At 46.7% G+C, this 24,331-nt stretch overlaps 1 protein-coding gene across 3 annotated transcripts in view; it reads right to left on the reverse strand.

Moving 5' to 3' along the window:
- Positions 1-24,331, reverse strand: part of DYNC2H1 (dynein cytoplasmic 2 heavy chain 1) — a 3,314,293-nt gene that overhangs the window by 2,376,057 nt on the left and 913,905 nt on the right. For all 3 annotated transcript variants that reach the window (XM_069639013.1, XM_069639012.1, XM_069639011.1), the window contains exon 22: positions 15,937-16,142. In XM_069639013.1, the coding sequence (XP_069495114.1) occupies positions 15,937-16,142 (206 nt within the window). The remainder of the gene's footprint in view (positions 1-15,936; positions 16,143-24,331) is intronic.

The raw sequence follows: 24,331 nt of genomic DNA on the forward strand, positions 1-24,331 counted from the left end.
CTTTCAGATTGCGTTGAAGGGAAACGGCAGTTAACCACCTTCTTAAGGCTCGACTTTGATAATAAGCATCAAGTTTCGACTTCTGCTTCTGAACGATTTCCATCAGTGAGAGGTCCTCAGATGTACTGTTTGGTCTCTCATTCACTCTGCTGGGTCACACTCAGGCAACCAATCATTCAGAAGGGCATTCAGGCAGGTAGGCAGCCAGCCAATAAGGCTCACAGTGAATACAGGCCAGTCTTCTCCATCCAGACACTCACAACAAGGATTGTGGAGTGGGACAAGTACCCGCCATTCAGCACTCCACACTGCATTCATACCAGTTTCAGGCAGGGATGTCTCAGTCTTTGTGTCACAAACCACAAACCAGACACCCATAACAGGAAATGTATATTGGTCACAAACTCCATTCACCTAGGTCCCACCCAAAGGGTGTACCCACAACATACAGTCATTGGGAAGGCTCCATCCAATCTGGCCTGGACTTCCCCACAATACCAAATATGGAACTTCCACCCAACAGCCAGTCAGGGGAAAGGACAGTCAGGGCTTCCCAAGACTTTTGGACAACAAGGTAACGGGCAATAGAAAGCAAGAGGCTACAGGGGCGATCTTGTCTCCCATCAGGAATCAACTGATTCCAATGGCATGGCCTGGGTATCTCAAAATGGAGATACTCAGAGAAACTGTCAAATTCACATGGAGCTGCCACCAGCCCATACCCTGCTCTGTGGGCCACACACAGGTGCCCAAAAACATACACTAGGGGTACAGGGTTGTACCCCCACCCATGGGTGCCATAAGGGTATTCCCAGGGTCTGTACACCAAACCAGAAAGAGGAAGAGCTGCACTACCAGAAGTCCCACATGAACTCCTATGCAGAAAATAACACAGAACACATATGATAAAAGGACTATAGAACAAGGACATGGAGGCCCTGTCCCCCCAATGCATTTCCATCATCACAAATATGCATAACTCCCTGCTGTTTATTCCATGTATTGGCATTAATCTGATATTTCTCTGAGTTCATTGGAGGAATCTGAAGTGTGTTTAACCTGACCAAATAAGGGGGGGGGGTCCTCCCAGTTGATCTCTTCCTCGTCCCAGTATCCCTGAGATTCTGGGATCCATAGTCCTCAACAGGAAACTTAGTTTTATTCACTGTGGAAGAGTTACAACTCACCACCACATTAGGGTTATTCAGTAAATTGTTATCTTTGCCTCTGGTCCGATTCTCCCGGGACTTTGTGTGAATAAGTCTGATTCATCACAGAAAGGGAACCAATCGCCCCAATGACTGTTCCTGTCTGCTTTGCAATAAATCACAGAGCATTTCAGAAATATAACACTCATCAGAGATCTCTATATTTGATAAACAAGTCTGTGATAAAATAGTTGCATGTGTGAATCTTTAAATACATAACAGACACATGGCTTGGTGCTCACATAACTGTTCACAACACTCACCCTAACATTCAAATGTTTGTAACCATGAACCATACATACTCATTCGGACAGCTTACGTTTTTGGATAAGAGTATAAAATGGCTGCAACATCAGCCACTAGAATAGGTTACAAGGGCTCTTTTGCTTCTTGTTTCTAAGGGAATTTTAGATGACAAGGGGCTCGGTCTCAGTGTGAGCATGCCAGCCACCTACACAGAAACATCTTTAGGGAATTATATCTATAGACAGGAAAGGATAGCCTAAAAGAGACACACAAACTATGCACAGAAAGGATTGTACCTCTTACAAACTTTAGCCTGACCAGTGAGCTGATGAAGCGTTTTAAAGAAAACCGGCTTCTAATGCATGGAAAAGGGTCCACAGTTCCTCAGCCACTACCGCCTCACCATTACGCTGGTTTCAGGGGTTATTTCTTCAAAAAAGAGCTGTCCCATGCTTTATCTAACAGATCTGGCATTAGCATCTCTTACTAGTGCTGGCCTGCAGCTAGCTAGTGAAGAGCATGATCATGGTGTGGCAGTGTAGAAAGGGCATTTGGCCTAGTGGATGTACAATTTGAGGCAACGTCTTTGATTGCTTTATGTTTTTCGGTGGGCACAGTATGGAATACTCGTCACAAGCCACATACGCACAACTTTCCAGTGTGCTATTGTATGGACATGGGACACTTCAGACAAAAACAGGCATATGTGCTGTTACATAGAGGAGCACCTCGTTTATGCCATTACCCAATAGGGTAATGACTTGTGCAGCGCACAAATCACTGCTGCACACATCACTGCTGCACACATCACTGCATTGATTTGTCATGGACTACTGTCTGCATGGTGCCACACAAAGACCATGCTTTCCAAATTAAGGTGCAAGTCACATTGAGGTACCATCTGGTGCGCGTGCTAGGTATCGGTTGGCTTGTTAAGAAAATAAAAAGACCTTTGATGCTGAGCGGATGCATTTAGTCCATATCCCAAAGCAGCCACTAGAATACTTACGCGAGAAAATGACAGTTAACATTCCCAGGCATGCACCATATGTAACAAAAAATATACCCAAAAACACTTTGTGGTGTGTCAAATAAAAAGACATGAAAATAAAGAACAAAGTTTAAAACTTTTTCTGAGTGGCACGTTAATTCTCGTGGAAGATAGTATAGATTTGGTCAGCTAACTGATGCTTTGTGCTGGCCATCAGAATAAAAATGTCCCATGTTCAGGTCTTAAGACTGAAAAGTTAAGCACATACTGTGTAAAAACAATGGCTTGCTAAATGAGCCATCACTTATAAATTGCCCCCATTTGAAAGGCTGTAAACACAGAGTGTTGGGCACTGGGTGTGTGTCTCCAGAGCATCTCAGAGGCTGAGTTCGGAATGTGCATTCCTTTGTTTCTAACAAAGGAATGCTTAACTTTTTTTGTGGCGACCTCAGAGGCAGCTGTCTGGGTGGGCCGCTTCCTGCGCCCCCTCACTCCCACCCCGAGTTTTTTAACCCTGCTCCCCGGGCAGTCCCACACTTTGCCCACCCCAAAAAAACAAGGCTGAGTGTACTTGATTCAATACCTACAGCATTGCGACACACCTGTGTAAGTTCACAGTGGGGGCCGGTGCGAAGATGGTGACGTGAGGCCACCTGGAGAGAGTGCAAGATGTGCAATGTTTGAATGGTGGAGGGCAAAGGTGATAAAGCCACAGACGATAGGGCATAAGGGAAGCCAGGGATCAACCCCTTCTGGGCTTGGTGCTGTGGGGAGAGGCTGAGGCGGCCACACTACATATGTGACACTTTACAATACTGAGCAAGGGTGAGTGGTCATGCCTGGCAGATCCTCTTCCTTGCCCCCACTCCCCTCCCAAGTCCAACTGCCATGCCGGATGTGCCCACGCATAGGTATCCTGTCTAGCTGCTTTCCATCCCCCAGCTTTTGTTCACATTCACCTATCTCACAGTCTATCCTGGGCTTGGCTGCTCCTGGCTTTGGCTTGGCAGTGCCAGTATTACTATGCTGGTGTTTGTTTCATCTGAAACAAAGCCTTCACACATCAAAAGGTCATTTGAGCGTATCGCAAATCCATTATACAGCCATACATTACAATTTACAATACCCTCAAGTAAATTCTTTTTTTTCTACATACACCTATGATATTCCCTTTCTGCGCAGTTCTTGCACGTTCCAGGTTTACTGGCGCCTTATCTACTCCGGCTTTTACACCTGTTTAGGCTGCTTACCCTTTTCCCTTTCCTCCGAGACACCCAGGACCGGGCAACAATACACTACTTTATAGCAAATCAAAAAAACACTCTGTTGTGTGGAATGGAGCCGTATAAAAACTTTACAAAGTAACATTTACTTTGAATGTCTGAATCCTGCAGCGAGGCCGACTCATTCTTCTGAGGTCGGAAGCCTGAGTACCATTAAAAGGGGGAATATTAACAAATGTCACTATGGCGTTTAGAAGCAGGAGGAATGAATCTGAAATCTAGTACTACAGTATACAAGAACAGTTTATTATTAATAATCAAAATAAAACCGGCCGTACAGATAAGAATCTTACCCGATACTTTTACTGCATGAAAAATGGCAAATACTTCCTACCAAAAAAAGGAGTACAACTCCCCCCAGCAAAAAATAGGAAACCACACAGCTACAACGGTAAGCAGATCATTGGTACCTAGAGTGCAGTTCTACAGTAGGAAGCTTTAATATTACTAATGCTTGATCTGAAGAGGACATTTAAGGTAAACATGCATCCTTTCATTTGCATGCATTACTAGGTACAAAGAAATATGGGACAAAAGAGCTGTTTTAGAGATACAATATATTTTAAATCGCCTAAAAACTATACCTATTAAGGAGCAGGAATTACTTTTTTTTTTTTAATCAAAATCTTTTTATTGAAACACCAATACATTGAATTCATCAAAGAACAAGTTAATGGCAAAATTGGTTACTTAAAACATTACATCGGGCAGACGGCCCCTTGGCACCTGTCTCTTGAAACCCTGCCTGCCATTCATAAGGGTTCATAAGGTTCGGCGTTTAACGCTGTTCATACAACTTCAATTAATTTGTCACAATGCATTAACATTTCATTTTAACAATTTTTACAGTTCTTGGAGTTAAAACTGATTCGTGGATAGCTTTATCATCCATAGTGCTTTAAATTGGAAGGGAGAGAAGAAAGATAAGGAAAAAAAAAAAAGAAGAACCCAAAAGGCTTTACAGTACCACTTTTCTCAACTTCACCGTTAAGTTTATTTCAGTTCAGTTCATGCCAACCCCTCTTTATTTTCCATGATTCCGGGTATTGTCCTCAATGTCTCTTGGGATTTATGTCCTAGCACACCAATCAGTGGACCCTCCCTTTAATCTCCCGATGTTCAGGGTTGAAGAAGGAATTTAATCAGTCTCGGTTGGAAAAACATGTGTTCTTTTTCCTCAACGTATTCTAGGAATGGGCCCCAGATATTTTGAAATTAGTTCAGTTGGTTTTCCATCGTAGCTGTTAATTTCTCCACTCCCAAAATGTCCCAGACTTTAACCCACCAATGCGCAATGTGAGGGCCTTCACGCTCTTTCCAGAACCTGGCGCGCGTAAGACGTGCCGCCATCAACAGGTGCGTGATTAGCCGCGCTCTGGGGCCCGCTTGAGAGTATGAGCCATCTTCTGGGGTGTCACCCAGTACCAGTATCAGTGGGTCCAGGAGGAGAAGGGTGCCGCATATATCCTTAATTTTGGACCTGATCTCCAGCCAGAAGGATTGGATGATCGGACAATGCCACCACATGTGTCCTAAGTCCCGCTTAGCCCCACAACCATGCCAACAGTTATCTGGGTAATCTACATTTATTGCATGCAGCCTCTGTGGCGTAAAGTACCATCTATAACATATTTTTAGTGCGCACTCTCTGGTGGTTGTGCATCTCGAGGACCTGTGTGCCCTATCCCATATTCTTCGCCATGATTCAGGGGCTATCTCCCTTCCTATATTCCTTTCCCATGCTGTCATATAAGACAATTGTTCTTCTTCTGGTACATGTTCTAGGAGGCGGTAGCAGGTTGCCACCTTATGTGTTCGCTGCCCTTCCGCAACCGTCAGTTCTAGACCCATAGTTTGCCCAGAAGCCCCTTTCCTCACATTCGGATTGGTGATCCAGTGTCTAAGTTGTATGTATCTAAATCTCTCTGTCTCCGGGAGGCTAAATTTCTCTTTACATTGCATAAACGTCATGGAGGCATTATCAGTATATAGCGCCTGAAGTCTCAGGGTCTACCCTCCCGACCAGTTGTGGTATGATGTAGCTTGGAGACCTGGGGTGAACATTGGGTTCTGCGTGATCGCGGTCAAGGGGCCTAGTCCCAGAGTTAAACCTCTAAGAGTTAGCTGCCTGTCCCAACATCGGAGCGTGGTGTGCGTCGTTGGAGGAAGGGGGTCCCCGGGATTCCCGAGCCTCCCGTGGTAGAAAGGGAAGGTGAGAAAGGGGCGCTCCGGCGTACCTCTGTTCGATATCCTGCCATTTGGGGGGGTCAGGTTGGGTTGCCCAGCTCAGCATGGGAGCACTTTGTGTGGCTCTATAGTATCTTAAAATCGATGGGAGACCTAGGCCACCCAGTTGCCTGCTTCTAGTGAGGATCCGGCACTGGATTCTAGGTGTTTTGCTCTGCCAGATGAATCTGCCTATATCTGACTGCAGGCTAAGTAAGTCTCGCTCCGGGATATGAATTGGGAGCATCTGAAGTCTGTAAAGGATTCGGGGTAGTAGGGTCATCTTAATGGCAGTTACTCGTCCTAGCCGCGACATCTCCTGAGGGGACCATTTTACTAAAGAATCTTTAGCCTCTTAACAAGGGGGGGATACTGGATCGAACTAATCCTGCGTATGTTGGGGTTAGGTGTACTCCCAGGTACATTAATTTGGAGTTAACCCATTTGAGAGAGTAGGTGTCCTTTAGGACCTTTAATACCTCTGGCGTTTCCGAAAGATTTAGGCCTTTAGATTTTGCCTTATTAATTGTGAGGCCCGCTATCCTCGCAAACTTACCCAGCAGTCTCATGAGCGGCGGGACCGAGGTCTGTACCTCTCTTAAGAAACAAAGCACATCGGCGTATAGCGCCACTTTGTGAGTTTGGGCTCCCACCTCGAACCTTTGAATATCTGGGTGCAGGCGAATATGCTGGGCTAAAGGTTCCATCGCCAAGGCGAAAACCAGAGGTGAAAGGGGGCAGCCCTGTCTGGTCCATTTACCTAGTGTTATCTGAGGTGTCCATTGGGCGTTGACCCGTATTCGAGTCGTGGGAATCTGAAAGTTGGCCAGGACCAATTTAGAGAAATGTGGGCTGAAACCAAACCCCTCCAGGACTAAACGCAGGTAGTCCCAGGACATGCTGTCAAAGGCCCGGTGGGCATCTAGAGAGAGAAATGAAAGGGGGCCAGGGCTATTAAGTCTATTGCTCGCCGGATGTTATCATGGGCCGATCTTCCTAAAATAAAGCCTGTCTGATCCCTGTCTATTAATGTAGGTAGTATATCTCCTAATCACTGCGCTATAATTTTCCTAAACAGTTTGGCGTCCGTGTTGAGCAAGGCTATGGGTCGGTAGGACGCACAGTCTGTTGGGTCTATTCCAGGTTTTAGTATTAGGATTGTGGTAGATTCCGCCATGGACTGGGTGACCGATCCCGTGGCCCATAGGATGTTGAATAATTTAGTAAGATTTGGTATGAGTTCCTTTGCAAAAGTTTTATAATATTTATTTGTGAATCCGTCCGGACCCGGAGCCTTGCCCAAAGGGAGAGTTTTGATGGCGAGCTCAACCTCTTCCGACAATATTGGGGCGTCAGAGTTCTAAAGCGGATTGGGGCAGTTGTGGGAGGTTCGCCTTAGATATGAATTCCCTAACCTCTTGTGGGTCCCCCTTGTGTGAGGTTGTATGTTCCCTGAAAAAAACTTCTATAATGTTGCATTTCCCCTCTTCAGAGTATGTGTCTTTGCCAGATTTATCTCGCAGAAGGTCAATTCTGTTTTGTTTAATTTGTTTACCAAGTTTAGCGGCCAAGAGTTTGTTGGCTTTGTTTCCTTTAGTATAGAAAAATTGTTTCGTGCACATCATGCTGTATGCCGCTTTTCCCATATGATGCGCTTCCAGGGCCTTTTTCGCCACTCTCAGGTCCCTCAATGAGCACCGGGAGGGCTTTTTCTTATGCACCCCCTCAAGTCTGAGTACTTCCCCCTCCAATTGCTCTCTCAGGAGTCTCCTAGCTCTACCTCGCTGTGTTGCCTGCTCTATCAAGTGGCCCCTGAGCACCACCTTACACGCATCCCAAATAATTCCCCAGCTCACCTCTCCCGTGTCATTCTCGCTAAAGTATGCCTCGATAGTTTCGCTAATGTTTGCACAGGTCAGCGGGTCATCTAACAGGAAGTCATTTAGCTTCCAAGCAAGTTTCCTTGGTAAGGTCGGTCCAAGGGAGTCTATCACCAATAGGACCGGGGAATGATCTGCCAGCGCTTCGGGGGTCTATCACCAATAGGACCGGGGAATGATCTGCCAGCACTTCGGGGAGTATATCCACCATTTGTATGTGTTGAATCAGGGGGTCAGATATCAAAACATGTCTAACCTCGAATGCCCCCATGGGCCGCCGAGAAATAGGTATAATCCTTTTCTTCCGGATGGCAGTATCTCCATACCTCAATCAGGGAGTGGTCTTTCAGTAGAGAAGTGAGGGCCTTAAAGTTGGTTCTGTTATTAGCTGTGGGGGGTAAGGTTTTATCAACAAGGGGATTGACCACAGCGTTGAAGTCCCCCCCCCCAGAATCACTTCTCCCTCGGCCTGAACAGATATCGCATTTGACAGCTTCTGGAAGAATTGGTTTTGGTTGTTGTTGGGGGCGTATATGGAGATCAGGGTGACCTTACGGCCATCTAATGTGGCGTTGATTAGCAGGAATCTCCCCTCCTCATCTCGGAACACACCCAAAGTTTTAAATGAGATCCCCCTGCACACCAGGATGGCAACCCCTCGCTTTTTCATCCCACTGGAGGCAAAGAATTTGATGGGGTAGAGTTTATCGTTGAGGCGGAATTCATCCGCCGGTTGCTGATGGGTCTCCTGAAGAAACAGGAATGATGCATCCAGGGATTTTAATCTGTGGAAGAGGGCTTTGCGTTTCAGAGGGGAGTTTAATCCCTGGACATTGAGCGAAATGAATTTATAGCCAGGGGTTGCCATGGGGTATTTGCAAACTATGCCTTTTGGGATTGCACTTTGCAGTGTAGTGTGGCTGAGTGTAGTGGTGAAACAAAGCATAATGACCCCTCACCAGTTGCCAGGTAGGGGGTAAACAAAGTACCCAAAAAAGGAATTGTAATAAAAGCAGGTCAGCATTAATGAACGTGTTACCTTCCTTAGAGATTGCATTTTCCATAAACCCCATGGTAATGTAAACCTCATACCACACATGTCGGGCGTCATCCATTCCGACGCCCAGATCTACTTTCAAACAGAATATTCAGAACATACAGAACTTTTGAATCTATCAAACCCGAACTCGGGACAATTGAACCATGCACTCAAGTGGGGAGGTGGGGCGCATCATCGTCCAGGGTCCTCTCCAGTTGTTCTTGTGTTGTGATAGGTTCCCTCCATAGTTTCAATGGCAAGCCGACCAGGCTTCCGGTGAGAAGTTCCCAGATATCCCTGTCCTCTATTAAGGGTATCCTAAAGCCCAACTGGGGACCTGAACAAGACAACTCTCCATCGCATGCCTAGGAGACCCTTCATGACACCCGTCTTTATAACAATCAGGTTGCTGCCCAGCTTTCCCCCTCTAAAGATGCTGGGGGGGAGACCTTGTCAGAGGGTTCGGGTGTTTTCCCCGGGGCTGGTTCACGGTTTGGGATCGTGGAGTGGTGCGGTCGACGTCGTGACCTTCCCCGCCTTGGTTTCGGAGGGATATGTGGAGCTGAGTCGTTCCCTTCCTGAGAACTTGGGTTGCGGGCATCGTTTTTCCGGTGGGGTCTCGTCCATTATACCTCTCGCTTCCTCCTCTGAAGTGATTATATGCTGTTGGTTATGAAGTTCAAAGATCAGCTTACAAGGGAATCCCCAACGGTAGCGGATCTTTCGTTCTCTCAACCAGGTTGTCACTTTCAGAAGGCGCCGTCGGCGCGCTAGTATGTAAGGGGCTAGGTCTTGAAACAGTCGGATCTCCGTGCCCTGAAACCGTATTGTATCTGAGTCCCTGGCTGCAGCCAAGATTTCTTCCTTTTGGCGATAGAAGTGCACTCGGGTGAGTACATCTGGGGTTAGGTTTTTCTTCATCTGGGCTGAAGAGTACACCCGATGTGTTCTGTCCAGCTTAAGGTCCTCGTTTGGAGGTAGTTCCATAAGGCTCTGAAGAATGTCTCCACGTAGTCTGCCAGCTCCCGATCAGGTATCTCCCGGGGGATCCCCGCAGGCACACATTGTTTCTCCAGGATCTATTTTCTAAGTCAGCTTGCTTAGCCCATATCTCCTCAAGATGTTCCTCAATAGCTTTCACTCTCCCCGCAGGAGCTTTGCTGTCATGAGATTGAACACATGTCACATTCTCCAGATCGCTGACTCTGGGCTTCTAGGCCCCCAAGGTGGGATGTAAGATCCGCCAGGGATTGGGCCAGGGAGTCTTTGGAGGTTTTGATCTCCTTTTTTATTTCTTGAGTGATGTCTTGTTTAAAGGATTTGAACATCCCCTCCAGATCCTCCCTGGATACCGCCATGTTGGAGGGTCGCTTCAGAGGTGGGGGCTGGTGAGTGTCCGCTTTGGTTTCGGCCGTGATGCAGCCTGTGTGAAGCGAGACTGGGACTTGTGGACGTGGTTTCATATATGTCTGGATGCTCCGTGACTTCTTTTGGCAATTGGTTTGGGCATCACTTGCCAGAGTAGCCGTTGTCAAGTAAATGTGTTCCACTCCAGAGTCTCCAGGCACCTCCCAAAGGTAACATGTGCAAAGGACCCACACCTCCAGTATGCTGTTGATTGGGGCACGCCAAGGCGTGTGAGGCTAGAGTTATCTGTTGAAGTGGCTGTTAACAGTCCTTGGCGTAGCCTCCCTCAGATCTCTTATGGAGCATTGACCCTCCTCAACCAGCCCTCCGCATCCAGTGTTTATTTTATCTTTTATTATGGATTATTTTTGTTTTCTCCGGCTTGCTATTTCTGGGCCCCCGCATTCATCTGCTCCCAGGTTCCCCCGTCAATCTCCAATCTGTCCACTCATTCGACCCACCGTGTGCTATTAGTGCCCCCTTCACTTGGGTCAGCGCTGTGAGGAACATATAACTCCGCTATATGATCACATGACATGGATCTAGAAGTGTTCAAGCTGAGATATATGCGAATCAGACAGCATGGATGTCAGGTGAATTCGTGAGTTTCATTATGGGCGATATATGAAATTGCAGAAGCTGTTTGCCCCTCGGAGTGTTATGGCTAGGGGCTAATGAGTTTCGGACACCATCCGAAGCACCGGGCCGGCGGGGCAGCAGGGGCCTCCTTTCCCCGATTTCAGGCCACTCATCTGGTCCGAGCGCTGGCGAGCCGCGGCCGGCGCCGCCTCCATGCCGGGGGATCTGAAGAGCCGCCGGGTGGGAGAGACCGGACAAACCGCGCGGGCACTGGCTCCAGCGCCCCGCTCCCCCAAAGCGGATCGTCCCAGTGTTGGCAGGTCAGGGGGAGAGCGAGTCGCGGTCGGGCAGAGAAAAAAAGGAGGGGGGCGCAGAGAAACCCACCTCCTGCCTCGGGAGACCTCTCCGCTCAGGCCGCCGGCCCCCAGTTCCAGGCCAGGTCTCCGGAGGGGCTGTTCAGCAGCTTACCGCTTCTGCGCCGCCACCGGCCTCTCCAGCATGGCTCTCGCAGTCCGGGCCAAACGGGCTCCCCGCTTCCGCTACGGCCGGTGTCCCCCGGGAACACCTTCTCCCATCCGGGTCTCCCCTCTGCCACTGGGTCAGACTGCGGGGAGGCCGGCGGCAAGGCGACTCCGGCAGGGCACGTCCGCAGCCCCGCTCCCCCTCCCGATCGGAGATTCTCTCGTCGCCGCCAGTGCTCTTGCCGGCCGGCTACCCTCAACCGGCGGCCCCCAGCGAGTTGCGCTGGCTCAGCAGAGTCCAGGGCAGGGGTCCCCAGAACAGGATAATCTCTGGATGGCGCGCGCCGCCATTTTGTGCGCCCAACGCTGACCTGCGTTTCCAGTTAAATTAAGGCTTCAGGACGGGCGCACAGGGGAAAGGAGCGCACCGGAGGATGCCCCACCTTTTGGCGTTCATTTTCCTGTGTTTTCAGAGCAAAAGTTCTGCATTTTAACGGTGAATTTCAACCGATCTGGGCGGCGTGAGATGGAGCTCACGGGAGGCACAACTGCATGTCGCGCCGCCTAGCCACGCCCCCAGGAATTACTTTTTGTACACACAAATTAAAAAAAATAGTAAAATACTCCCACCTCAAAATCTTATATGGAGCACTAACTACAATGCTGCCCGATTCCCCCATTTCAGGGCTAAGCAATGCGGCAGCTTTTCTTTCCCCCTGCAAATCTCCTCATTAAACCGCACTGGCCCCATTTCAGCTGAGGGCGCATTATTTGACATTGGGAGTATGGGTAGTTTCACGAATGCTTCAAATCAATCCAATCCGTTACCAAGAATGCATGTTCAGGACTGGATGGAGGATGGGAATATGTGAAAGTCATTTAAATGTATTTCCAGTTCAGAAAAATAAAGCAGCAATGTTTGATCTTTAAATTAAAGTTGAGGGTGCGGCAGTAATTCGTTTTTTGGACTTGTTGGAAAAGCGCCCAAACTCCTTGCAAGTGTGCATCTGCATTGCATATTGCTTTCCAAGGTTAACCCGAGCTCTAGCACCCAGCAAGATGAGTCAGTGAGTCTGGCGCTCCCAGTCGCCCTTTCATCCCTCAATGATGAACACAATGTGACCCACTAAGTTGTAATATGATATGATCGTTTATTTATATAGTGCCTATACACAATGAGTTTCAAAGCACTTCAAGGCAAGGGAGGGAACAAGAGAAAATACAACCACATTCTTACAGGCCATGAACAGTAAGGATGTGAAATTAACTATCGTACTCGGCCTGACGACATTTCAGATAGTGCAAGAGCTAAGACATAGATAAGTAAGGGAAGGAAATGGAAACCAACAGGCGACTACCGTACTAGGCCTGACCACATTTCTGGTAGAGCCGGAGGAAAAAAAAGGTGAGGGAGACGGGTGCAGAAAGGGAGGGGAGGAACAAAACAAGCGACTATCATACTAGGCCTGACGACATTTCAGGTAGTGCTGGAGGGGTGGTGGGGAGGAAAAAACGGTAATGGGAGGGTGGAGGAAATAGACGAGGTTGCTATCATATTAGGTCCAGGGACAATTTGATAGAGTAAGTGCATAGAAGAAAGTAAGGGGAGGAGATAGGAAAAGGGAAAAGGGAAAGGAGGAGAGAAAAGAGAGTAAGCAGTCAACAAGAGTGGAGAAGCAAGAGTGGAGAGCGAATACAATTGCAGAAGGCAGTAGTAACACAATGTTGCAAGCCAGGATACAATAGTAACACCTGCCATTGACTGCACTACAACAAAGTGTCAAACTGCGTAGCCCCCGTGCCTAATTTGTGGGATTGTTTGAGGGCTCAGCCCTGGCACTTATTTTGGAGCCCTGGCACCTATTGCTCTCTGCAGATCAGATGCTTTCCAAGCAGAGAATGGGGGGTAGATCTCTCTCCTCCACAGGTGCCTCCCCCTGGAATGGCATCCCTGTCCCTCTCAGAGTTAAGCCTGATCTCCTTAAGTTCCGGAAGCTTCTGAAGACCTTCCTTTTCTCTTTCTCCTTCCCTCTCCCCTCCCCTGTTCATGCCCATGCCTGCTTCTTGACTGGCTGCCTGGTTCCTTCTGAGTATTACAGGGTACCAGGCCTACCTAATCCATTCTACCAGTGCCCCTAGTCCGTCTGCATTTGCCCTTCTGGGCTCCTACCCCTGCACTAACTAGTCTGGCTGGGCCTGCATCCCTCCAGCCCCATACCTCGCACTTGGCTCGTGGACATTCCTTCCCCTGCTCACTCTGCTTTTCCCTGGCTCTGTCCACTGGGCCTCCCCATGCACTCTATTTTCTCAGGGGTCCTGCCACCCTGACTGGCACTCCTCCCCTCTTCCCTGCACTTCTCCTTGCTGCACTCGTGTGATCTGAATGTCACAAGGCCTAGTAGGATCTTATTTGTGCTCCCTTTTGTCTCCCTCCCTCTTGTCTTGTTGCGACTCTTGTGTATAGGCGCATTATAAAATACCCAATCATATTATATCAGACTCACTTTAATTGTGAAGTGGTGATAGTCAGTGCATCCATGAACCACAATGAGAAGGTGCGAGCTGTAGTGCAACCTCAAATATGTCGACACTGTGGGGAGCAGCTATGGGTGGCCGCAGCAGTGGTGAGGGAACTGCCCACCCGCAGTGTCACAGAAAATATTTGGGCCCTAGCACTTATTTTTTTTACAAATTAAGCAATGGGTGGCCCTATACGTGCTTTATAAAAGATTATTAATATTATGAAGAAGGTCATATGATAGGTGGTGGCTACATTTGGGACAAATCCTTTTAAACAAGCCTGTTTCAGAATATCTGCAAAGTCCATTTTCTTTATTTTCACCCCCAGGCAAAATTCCTTGTGAAATATGGGTTGGAGCTAAATCAGTTTGCTTCATGGCACATTATGGAAGCAGTAGAAATGGTGAAGAGTGGGCAAACTATTCATAGTATTACTAAAGTGGTTAACACGGAGAACCAGACTTTTGCAGTGGAGAAGCCTTGAAGTTATGTGGCAATAAAAACAGTGGACATGATCAATAGTAGGGGATAAAGCTAAACGGAAAAACACAGCAGGGGTGGCTGTAGGGAGAGATGACAGAGTCAGGGAGGGTCATTATGATTAACGGGGAAATAGCCCATCCCATCAGGAGGAAATGTGCTCTTGGTCACTAACCCATGAAGAGCAAAGGGCTTTCCAAACCCCTTGCCCTCTTTCATTCACAGCCTGAATGTCCAGACTGAACACCGCAGACTTTCGAAAATGTCGCAGTAGTAGTATAGCGGGGGTGGGGGACTCAATACACCCACGAACGAATTAAGATGACCATAGGGGCCATGAAAAGGAAGCAGGCCTACCGAGCGGACCAAAAATACTGTTAATGTTTGTATGATTGGAAGGATAATGATTCATCCAAAAGCGCTTCAATTGGTTATGCACCGGTGGTGGTGCACAGTCGGTGATTGCTGAGTCAGAACCGTGCTTCCCACACTCATTACTTGTCCTTTTTTGAAGACTTGGGGATTATACTTTGTTTTCTTATCCGAGGAAACCTCTGTAAAGTAGGTTTTTCCAAATACACTATACTGTAAGAACCACCAATATGGCGAGTCCATCAATAGCTGCAGGCGACGCTATACCTTGGAGAGACGGCAGTCTTCATCCCAACTGCCTCACTTGACGAAAAATGTGTGACCCCCGGCAAAAATTCTTCTCTGTGTCTTAGCCCCCAAAAAACAAGCTGGGCATTGGAATTGAGTATTTTTTTTTTTTTTTATTGTTTAATCAAAAATAAGATTTTTACAATATATCTGTCACATTGCATTGCATTTAATGTCTTTGAGTATTATAAAAGAAATATCCTGACCACTATGGCTAAAAGCACCAAAGATAACAGTTTATAGTTTTGTATTCTAACAGGGTTTCTACATTCTCTCATCTAAGTCATGGAATTCTGCAAGCATTGTAACTCTGTTCCTGGTCAATGGGTCACACTAAAAGTTGGAAAAGGTTCGCACTCTGCTTACGTTCAGTCTTTCAGAAGACTGTCCACTCTTACCCTTAGCTTTGGCGATTAACAAGTATTGCAAAGTCACAAGGTCTAGCTACATCAATTTCGATGCCTCTTTTGTCGGACAGAGGATAAGCTTCATAAAAAAAGAAATATTGCTTGCTACCTTTGAAAAGCCGGACCTATTGGCTCTGACAAAACTTGTTTGACACGCAAGGCTCATAGCACAGCGACCATGGCAACATAAAAGCCAGCAATGCGCGTGCAAATAAGTTTCGCATTAGATTCAGAGAACTGATCGTGCACAAATAATACATACTTTTCACTTTAAAGATAACCATGGATGCTGACCTTTCTGTGGTATTATTTACCACAATTTCCAGTAGCCATTTTCAATATGCAAGGTAAGCATTGAGTGCAAAAATGCCCACTTCGTTTGTATAATTACCACATGATGGCTTACCCAATGTTCCCGCTATGTTTAAAGTAATTTAAAACACGCATCCAACTTGAGGTGGAAGTGTATACATGGCAAAATAAATATTATAAAAGTGTGTAAATATAAGTTTATATAATATATTTGAAAAAGAAAAATGATAAACATACATCAATTTTTTCTTCGTTACTTCAAGATCATCGAATTCCATTTTCTTTTCTTTTACAGACTGAGCACTTTTCTCAAGTGTGTCCTGATGACCAGTTTCAATGACGTCATCGTTAGGTTTGAACTGGTCCCAGCGTGCCTTAAATTTTTCTATTTGCTGAAGATACATCTGAACACGTGACACCACGTTTGCTTTCATTATGTTAATCTGTAGTATGAAAAACGTTAAAATTAAGAACACAGTAAACAGCAGACGTGATCACTGCACAAAACAATACGTTCTCGGAAAACCAAACGCCAATCACACAAATCCCGAATATTGCCACGAAGATATGGAGTCAGATGAACAGGAAGACATTACTTACCTAATACTGTATTAATTGTGGTTTCAGAATAGTGATAAGACCACTTACACAAAGTAGATTTTATAGTATTGAAGATTGATAGATTGCCAACCTATCGGCAAGTAGCTTTCTGGTCATGGCGTGATCCAAACTCCTCTTTGCTGAGTTGAAAGTATAAATGGGGCGGGGGACGGGGGAGGGATGAGTCTTTCTTTGGTTACTTGTTGGTATTTGTTTGAATTTTTCTGCTTTATATAGTAAAATGTTGTATTCCAAAAATTAAAGTTGGTACCCTTTAGTGCGCTCCTTGGGAAGAATTACTCAATCACTTGGTTATGTTAATTTCAATTTGTTTATTCAGTATAGGTTCTGGATACTCAATGCACTTAAAGTTTCAATAAATAAACTTTGTCTCCCAGATTGTCTCCCAACACGTGTTTCCCCATGACTTTAGCCACGGTTCCTCAGGGGAGATTCTAAAATGAAAAAAGAACCCAAATTCATACATTCTATGTAAATAAACAGAGACTTAAGTGCATAAAACCTCTAGTTTCATAACCACTTCTATCTGAGAAGAGGACATACACTCACCCTTGTCATGTTTTTCATATTTCTGATTAAGTATTGATTGGTATTCAATTTTCTCTCTCATCGGCTCTCTATTTGTCTTCCTTTTGTTTTTTATCCCTTTTTTCTTCTGTTTTTCTATAAGAAAAATGCACAAAGCTCACATGCTTTGGTTCACACTCTAATACTGGCTATTAATGTGTTATATTTCTGAACAGCAAAGCAGTCTTTGCTGTCCTAGACAGTGTGCTGTATCCATCCTAGCTTATATATAATGGCATTTTAGCATTAGTCCATTATTACTAGTATGAATTCTGCTTTTGCATTGGTATACAGTTTATGATTGAATATATGCACCCTCTATGCGATAGCCCTTTACATTTCTAGAAAAAATTATTATAAATTGCTATAGTGTTTACCTTGTGTGTAGATTCTTATGGATTCAAAGATGTTCCTTTCTCTCGGTTTCTAGAAATGTAAAGGGCTATCGCATAGAGGGTGCATATATTCAATCATAAACTGTATACCAATGCAAAAGCAGAATTCATACTAGTAATAATGGACTAATGCTAAAATGCCATTATATATAAGCTAGGATGGATACAGCACACTGTCTAGGACAGCAAAGACTGCTTTGCTGTTCAGAAATATAACACATTAATAGCCAGTATTAGAGTGTGAACCAAAGCATGTGAGCTTTGTGCATTTTTCTTATAGAAAAACAGAAGAAAAAAGGGATAAAAAACAAAAGGAAGACAAATAGAGAGCCGATGAGAGAGAAAATTGAATACCAATCAATACTTAATCAGAAATATGAAAAACATGACAAGGGTGAGTGTATGTCCTCTTCTCAGATAGAAGTGGTTATGAAACTAGAGGTTTTATGCACTTAAGTCTCTGTTTATTTACATAGAATGTATGAATTTGGGTTCTTTTTTCATTTTAGAATCTCCCCTGAGGAACCGTGGCTAAAGTCATGGGGAAACACGTGTTGGGAGACAATCTGGGAGACAAAGTTTATTTATTGAAACTTTAAGTGCATTGAGTATCCAGAACCTATACTGAATAAACAAATTGGAATTAACATAACCAAGTGATTGAGGAATTCTTCCCAAGGAGCGCACTAAAGGGTACCAACTTTAATTTTTGGAATAGTACATATATTGCTGCAGCCACAATACAGGCACCCCTGGTGCAGACCCTTGGCCGTCTGAGAAAGGAACCAGAGAGGCACAAAAGCTTCGCTCTAGATAGGAACTCAAGCCGATATTGGCTGCAACATCTGCTTTTTCAAAAATAGTAAAATGTTGGCAAGTATAAATGGGGCGGGAGCAGGGGGTAACACCCTCAGGGTTCTCCGTGGTGTGTGGATACTGGTCTCCCCAAGTTCTCTAAAGCACGACAGTCTCAGTTGTATATAGTGCTTAACTGCTTTTTTGCCACAGGTTCTCTTCACAGAGATATAGCACCATGCTCGCAATTTGTAATCCGCACCAACAACCTAATCGGGGTATAGTGCCCCAGTTCATCATAAGTAATAGGGGGTCAATCAACCTCACTAAGGGATCTCATCTCTCTCCTACTTTCTTGCACATAAGGGATTTCTCCCCATTTCTCTCGACCCGAACAGAAATAGTGCCCCTCCCACGATAAGGGATAGAATATGCCCTTGCTCACGTGTAAACAGTATGATGCCCTACCCAAGGGCTGGCACGTGCAGGAGGATTGATCACAGCACGCTGAATAGGGGTGGATACAGGCGGCATCAAAAACATAAGGCGTTAGGCACGTGAGTCTTGCAGAGCCAGAGAAAGGGACTAGAGAGCACATGGTGGTAGGAGGGGAGAACTTTAAGTGTGCTGTGCAAATGTACCCTAGCTTGGTTTTTAGTTTCTAGTGGAGCAAGTGCTCTGTCTCCATAACATGTGCTGCCATAACATCCCATTAGTATGGGGAAAAGGAGAGGGTAGAAGTAGTGATCGATAGGCCTGCTTTCCTGTAAATGTGTGTTGTCCTACGATTCCTTTTGTTCCTCGACTGTTCTATTACCATGCTATTCTAATTTGTATGGAGTGCGAGCCTGGCATCTTAAGCCATCTTCCTGTCAATTTCGGCCTGCACCCAATGTCAAAGTGACAGTGCCTACATTTTTTGTTTTCATTTTGGTCGTGTACTCTCTCAGGCATTAACAGACACTTACTCTCCTAGCTTGCTGTTGAACTCTTATTTTGCAACTTAATAAACGAACCTGCTCCGTATTTGCACAAGTCAGACGATTCTATGTCGTCCGTTGTTTGTCTATTGTGCTACATGCCTGTTCGCCAAGACCAAACATTAACTTTGTGGAAATGCCAGTGCAGCATTCAATCGAAAACTTACTTCAGGTGCTGCTTGCTGTTAACGCCATTTGTACTTTTCTCCCTGTGCTTTGCTTTGCTTTCTCGTGTTAAGGGTCTTTGATGCCACATTACCGTTCAAGTTAGAACCTGTGCCACTTTGAGAGCGTTTTGCCATATAGCCTAGTAGGGGACACAGAGGATGGTCTCTATAATTACAACATACTGAATTTTATTTAAAATCACAAAAAGAAAAAAACTGTTCAACTTAACATTGATAACGTCTCACCTCAGAACGTCGAATATAGGTTGGTTTAAGGTAGAAATTCATTTTCTGGGGCCACTTTCTAGCACCCCTTAACATTTTGCTTTTTCTCCCCTTTATGTTTGGTTGCAGAGTCTCTCCTCCTGAAGTCCTTTTGCCATTGAAACCCTTTGTCCTTTATTTAAATGTATGACGTCCTGGGTTGTCCATAAGGCTCACCATCCCACAGGTGCCTCTAAAGCACCCTATTTTGCTCTAGAGTAAACTAGTGGCAGCTGTACTTTAAATTTTGGTTTCACCAAGGGTATAAGCCATTTTACTGCATTGGTATTACCAATGTACCTTTTTGGCATTCTGATCTCGTGCCCTCCTTGTGATCTTTCCTAGTGGTTTAGACTAGTTTAGGTCTGTGGCCTCTCCCTCTCACATCCAGTAGGGGCGCCTGGCCTGAGTGGCAGTTCTGACTCTTTCTTCCCTAGCCCCCTCCATTGATTGGAGGGCTGGCTTTAGCCAGCCCCTTTTTGCAGTGGTCCTTAAGGGGTCACCTGCTCCCCGCTCTCCCACTAATTGTTTTAGTCTTGGACCTGCTGACCTGCTAGAGAGGTTCCTCACCACGGCTGCCGTTTCCCGCACTCATCTAGCCATACTGGCTAGGTGCAGTGGTTTGAGGATATCCCGGATGGAGTTTTCTAGGCCCGGGGTTCCTGCATTGCCCTCGGCTTCCTGCTTCCTCCTGCTAACTCCACTTCAGTGTTGAGTCAAGCCTTTTTTGATTGGACCGTGCGTCTGCAGGCTATTTTTACCACTGCTGTTCACCGCTTTCAGACTAGTGTTTCCGTCTGCTTGTAAGTAGCTCCCCCCACCTCCCAGGTTAGAGTAGAGCAGCACCAAAACCACACCTGAACTGTTCCTTGGGCAATTGTAGGTGGTCCAATCCGTGGTCCAATAAGTGGCTAGGATGCTACCCTTCTTTGTCTACTGAGCTGCTGGTGTCGGTCTTCACAGTTCCTACGCCTTGCGCACGTCTTCATCGCTGGTATTGTCACTACTGACGATTTGAATTGACTACACCGTGTTCGGATGTCAACGTCTTTTTTGAATTGATTGTGTCCTCCAACGTATTCCTCATCTTTGACATGTAATGTCCAGCTTCAGCTGCTTTGTAAAACATTTTCGGCATAGGGCGCCGTGCATCGATAGCGTCAAGTCGATGTCCCTCGAAGACCTCTGTCGAGGGACGTCATCAGAGGGTATATGTAGCACGCGCGGTGCCCGTTGGCCTCAGTTCCGTTTTTCCACGTTTCTTTGTGTGAAACGTGGCGCGCCTCATACTGTGACTTTTGTTACTTTGAGCGATTGTCTTCAAACTCAACGATTATGTCTTCTTCATCTACACCGTCCACACTCAAGTCCGGTTTTAAAAAATGCAGAGATTGCAGTTCAAAGATGTCCTAATCGACCCTCATCGAATCTGCCTGTGGTGCCTCGGGAGTACCACGATACTACTGTTGCTCCAAGTGTCAGTGCATGAAGGGAAAAGCCTTGAGGGAACGGAAGGGGAAACTCAAGGTAGGAAAAAATACCAAGTCCCCTAAGCCGCGACTTGCTAGGCCTTCGACCGAAGAGTCGAGAGGCGACTCTCCTCGGAGGAAGAAGGCCAAGTGTTCCAGGTCTAGGAGTGGTTCCCGCCACTGGTCATCTTCGAAGACGTCGAAGAGGAGGCACCACAGGTCGCCTTTGGCGACTTCGTCTGACGGTTCCCCCGAAAGGGTCGCGTACCCTTCGAAAAAGTCTACTCCAGCAGAATGGGAAGCTTTTCGTGTGGAAATTTAACTACTGACTAAAGGTGCTTTGTCGTTTACAGGTCCTTTGTTCTTCCTTTTGGACCTCTGAATCATCGTTGGTTCAGGGTTCAAGTTCCTTCGCTACAGATCCCTGTAAACCCAACCTAGGAAGAAGCCCTGTACTTACCCCAGTTGTTTTGCCTAACTGGAGCAGTATTTGCCAAAACTGCCATTGGGAGTACTTACCTGTGGGTCCTGGTGTGGGATTTTATTTGCGATACTCACGCACAGGGGTCACTTAAGTCTGGGGGCAAGATTTTTTGGAAGATAGTCTCTATCGCATTTCCCGTTGACTAGCATTGGGGGTGTTTCTACTTTGCTACATCCTCTCTTGGGGCTTCTGATTTTTTTTACCGACATCTGGATCTCCAGATTGGGTTCTCCTCTGGTCCTCACAGGTTGTGTTTGTTACCCAAATCCACACCTGTGGGGTAAAACAGGGACTTAATTTTCCCCATTCAAGTGGATGGCTTACTGACTTCGTCCCATTGACTTCTATGGGACATTCAACTTATCCTAAAGTGATTTTGGGGGCAATTACCTGCCCGGGGACTTGTTTTCCTGCAGCCACAAGGGGTTTAGGGAATTCTAGGCTAGGAACTGGATTTTTAGTACTTAGCAGGGATTTTTGATGTATTTTTAAATTTCTGCTCTTGTTAAAGTGTAACTGTAAAAGTTAATTTTTGCTTTCACTGTACCTAACTTTGGTAACTGTGGGACTATTTTTCTTGGAAGTAAAATGCATTGGTAATTGTTGCTAAAAATGTACCTGGATTTTTGAAGACATGTCCCTGTGTTTAATTGTTTTCCACCATCTATGATTGTGATATGAGCATTTGCATTATTTAAGTAACATGGGCCAGAATTAGTGTGGATTATGCGTGTTAAATCTCCCATTTCACCCTCTCTATTGATTATTTTATTGCCTATTACACCTCGGCAGCGGATTCCGGCGCCTCAAGCTCGCAGGGTGCATTACAGCAGACATGTGTCCGCCAGAATTGGCAATAACAGACTTTCAGCGCTCTGGCGTGGTCTGCAGCGCTTCTCCTCTCCGTTCCTTAGGCAGTGGAAGCAGCCATGGAGACGGGTTACAGCGCCTGCTGTCGCAACTGCCTACCATCTACTCCTCTTTCCTGGAGATTTCAACATCCACCTGGATGCCTCCTGTCCCCCCTCTGGACTCTTTCGCGACCTCTGCAACGCTCACTCTCTCTATTCTCCCGTCTGGGCCGACCCATTCTGCAGGGCACACTCTTGATGCCCTGATCTCTTCTGGCCTTCCCCTCTCTGTCCCTCTCTCCACTCCTCTCTCCTGGACTGATCACTTTCTCCTATCCTCCCACCTCACCTTCCCTAACCCACAGGCAAAGCCACCCTCATCACTGCCACCCTCCTTCTCGGTCATCCGACCCATGAAGCGTGTATCAGTTGAGGCTTTTGCTGCCACTTTCTCGCCCCCCCTCCCCCTTCGGCGGACTCCCACCCTGACACAGCCCTCTCCACGCTCCACTCTGCTATATCTGATACTCTTGATATCCTTGCCCCTGTAATGAGAATCCGCCTGAAGCCCAAAGCCAAATGTAACTCCTGGTATTACTCGGATCTCGTCACCCTTAAACGCAAGTGCAGGGTGGCAGAGAGAAAATGGCGTGCTTCATGTTCATCCTCTGACAAACTGGCCTGCCGCCTGCTCCAAAGGCAATACCGGCTCTCCGTTCTCACCAACAAGAGAGCCATTATCCAAGCCCGCATCTCTGCTGCATCTAACAATTCGGGCGAACGCTGTAAAATCTGCAAGGAGCTGGCCAACCCTGCTGCAGTCTCTACTTCTCCTGTCCCTTCCCAGGCCCTCTGCACGGCACTGGCCTCTCACTTCATTTAAAAAACTCAGGACATCCTGTCCCCACTCTCCTCCTACCACCTCCCCCCTCTATTCCCTGCTCTTCCTCTAGCCCTTCTGCAGCCCCCCTCCTCCCTCCTTCTCTGCCTTTCCCCTTTTTACTGCTGATGAGGTTTCGAGACAAGTCTGATCTATGAAAGTCTCATCAAAATAGGTCCACCCCTGTTCCTCCAAAACTATCAAGGACCACATTGACTCCTTGGCTCCGGCCCTGGCTGGCTTCTGCAATCACTCCTTCACCTCTGGAGTCTTCCCATCCCCCCTCAAGCACTCCCTTGTGCACCCCCTTCTAAGAAACCCTCTTCTGACTTCTCCTGCCCGGCTAACTATCGCCCAATCTCTATCACTCCCTTCCTGGGCAAGCTCCTGGAGGAACTGGCCATCTCCCAGCTCAATCTCCATACCGAATCTGTTGGTAGTCTTCATGACCATCAGTAGGGCTTCAGAGCTGCCAGAAGCACGGAAACTGCTCTCCTGAATGTTAAGACGGATTTCTGAACTCTGTCCTGGCAGCGCAGAAGTTCAGAAGGCCAACCTAATTACTTGGAACAGGGTAACCTCTGGACAAGCCAGACCAATCAGGGTAGCGATCGCGGCGGTCAAGACTAGGTCTCAAGAGGGGTGAGGGTGACTGAAAGCCCGCAATGAGCAAACAAAGCAAGGACACTTACAAATTACTCCAAACAGGTGTTATAATGTGTAGTCCACCTAGAAGGGGAGGAAAACAGGCAGTGCGAAATAATGATTAGACCCAGTCCGCCTTCAGAGGCACCTAACTAAAAGGAAGTCCAAGCCCTACGAAGAGTGGAGCCTTGTGCTCAAAAGTACCTGCACACGCTGGTGCCAACTGGCAAAAAGGGGAGTCTCTTCGAGGGAATCAGGCAGTTCAGTTTGGTGCACAAATGAAGAAGAACAGAGTTCCGCGACTCAAGCGCAGCCTCCACTGTGGGCAGAAGCAGAGCGCGAGTACGGAAAGGCGTGCTGTTTTGACACAGCGGGGAAAAGCTATGGGCTCCTGCAGGAGGGCGACCAGTTCCTAGCTATGCTACTCACCGGTCCCCGATGCAAGCAGACCCAGGCTTCTCTGCGTCCGTTTCAGTGCTGGCAGATTCAGGAGAGCAGGGGACGTCTCGTCGTC

Source organism: Ambystoma mexicanum, chromosome 7q (assembly GCF_040938575.1).
Source record: "Ambystoma mexicanum isolate Mex_15411 chromosome 7q, UKY_AmexF1_1, whole genome shotgun sequence".
In the NCBI taxonomy this organism is placed as follows: domain Eukaryota; kingdom Metazoa; phylum Chordata; class Amphibia; order Caudata; family Ambystomatidae; genus Ambystoma; species Ambystoma mexicanum.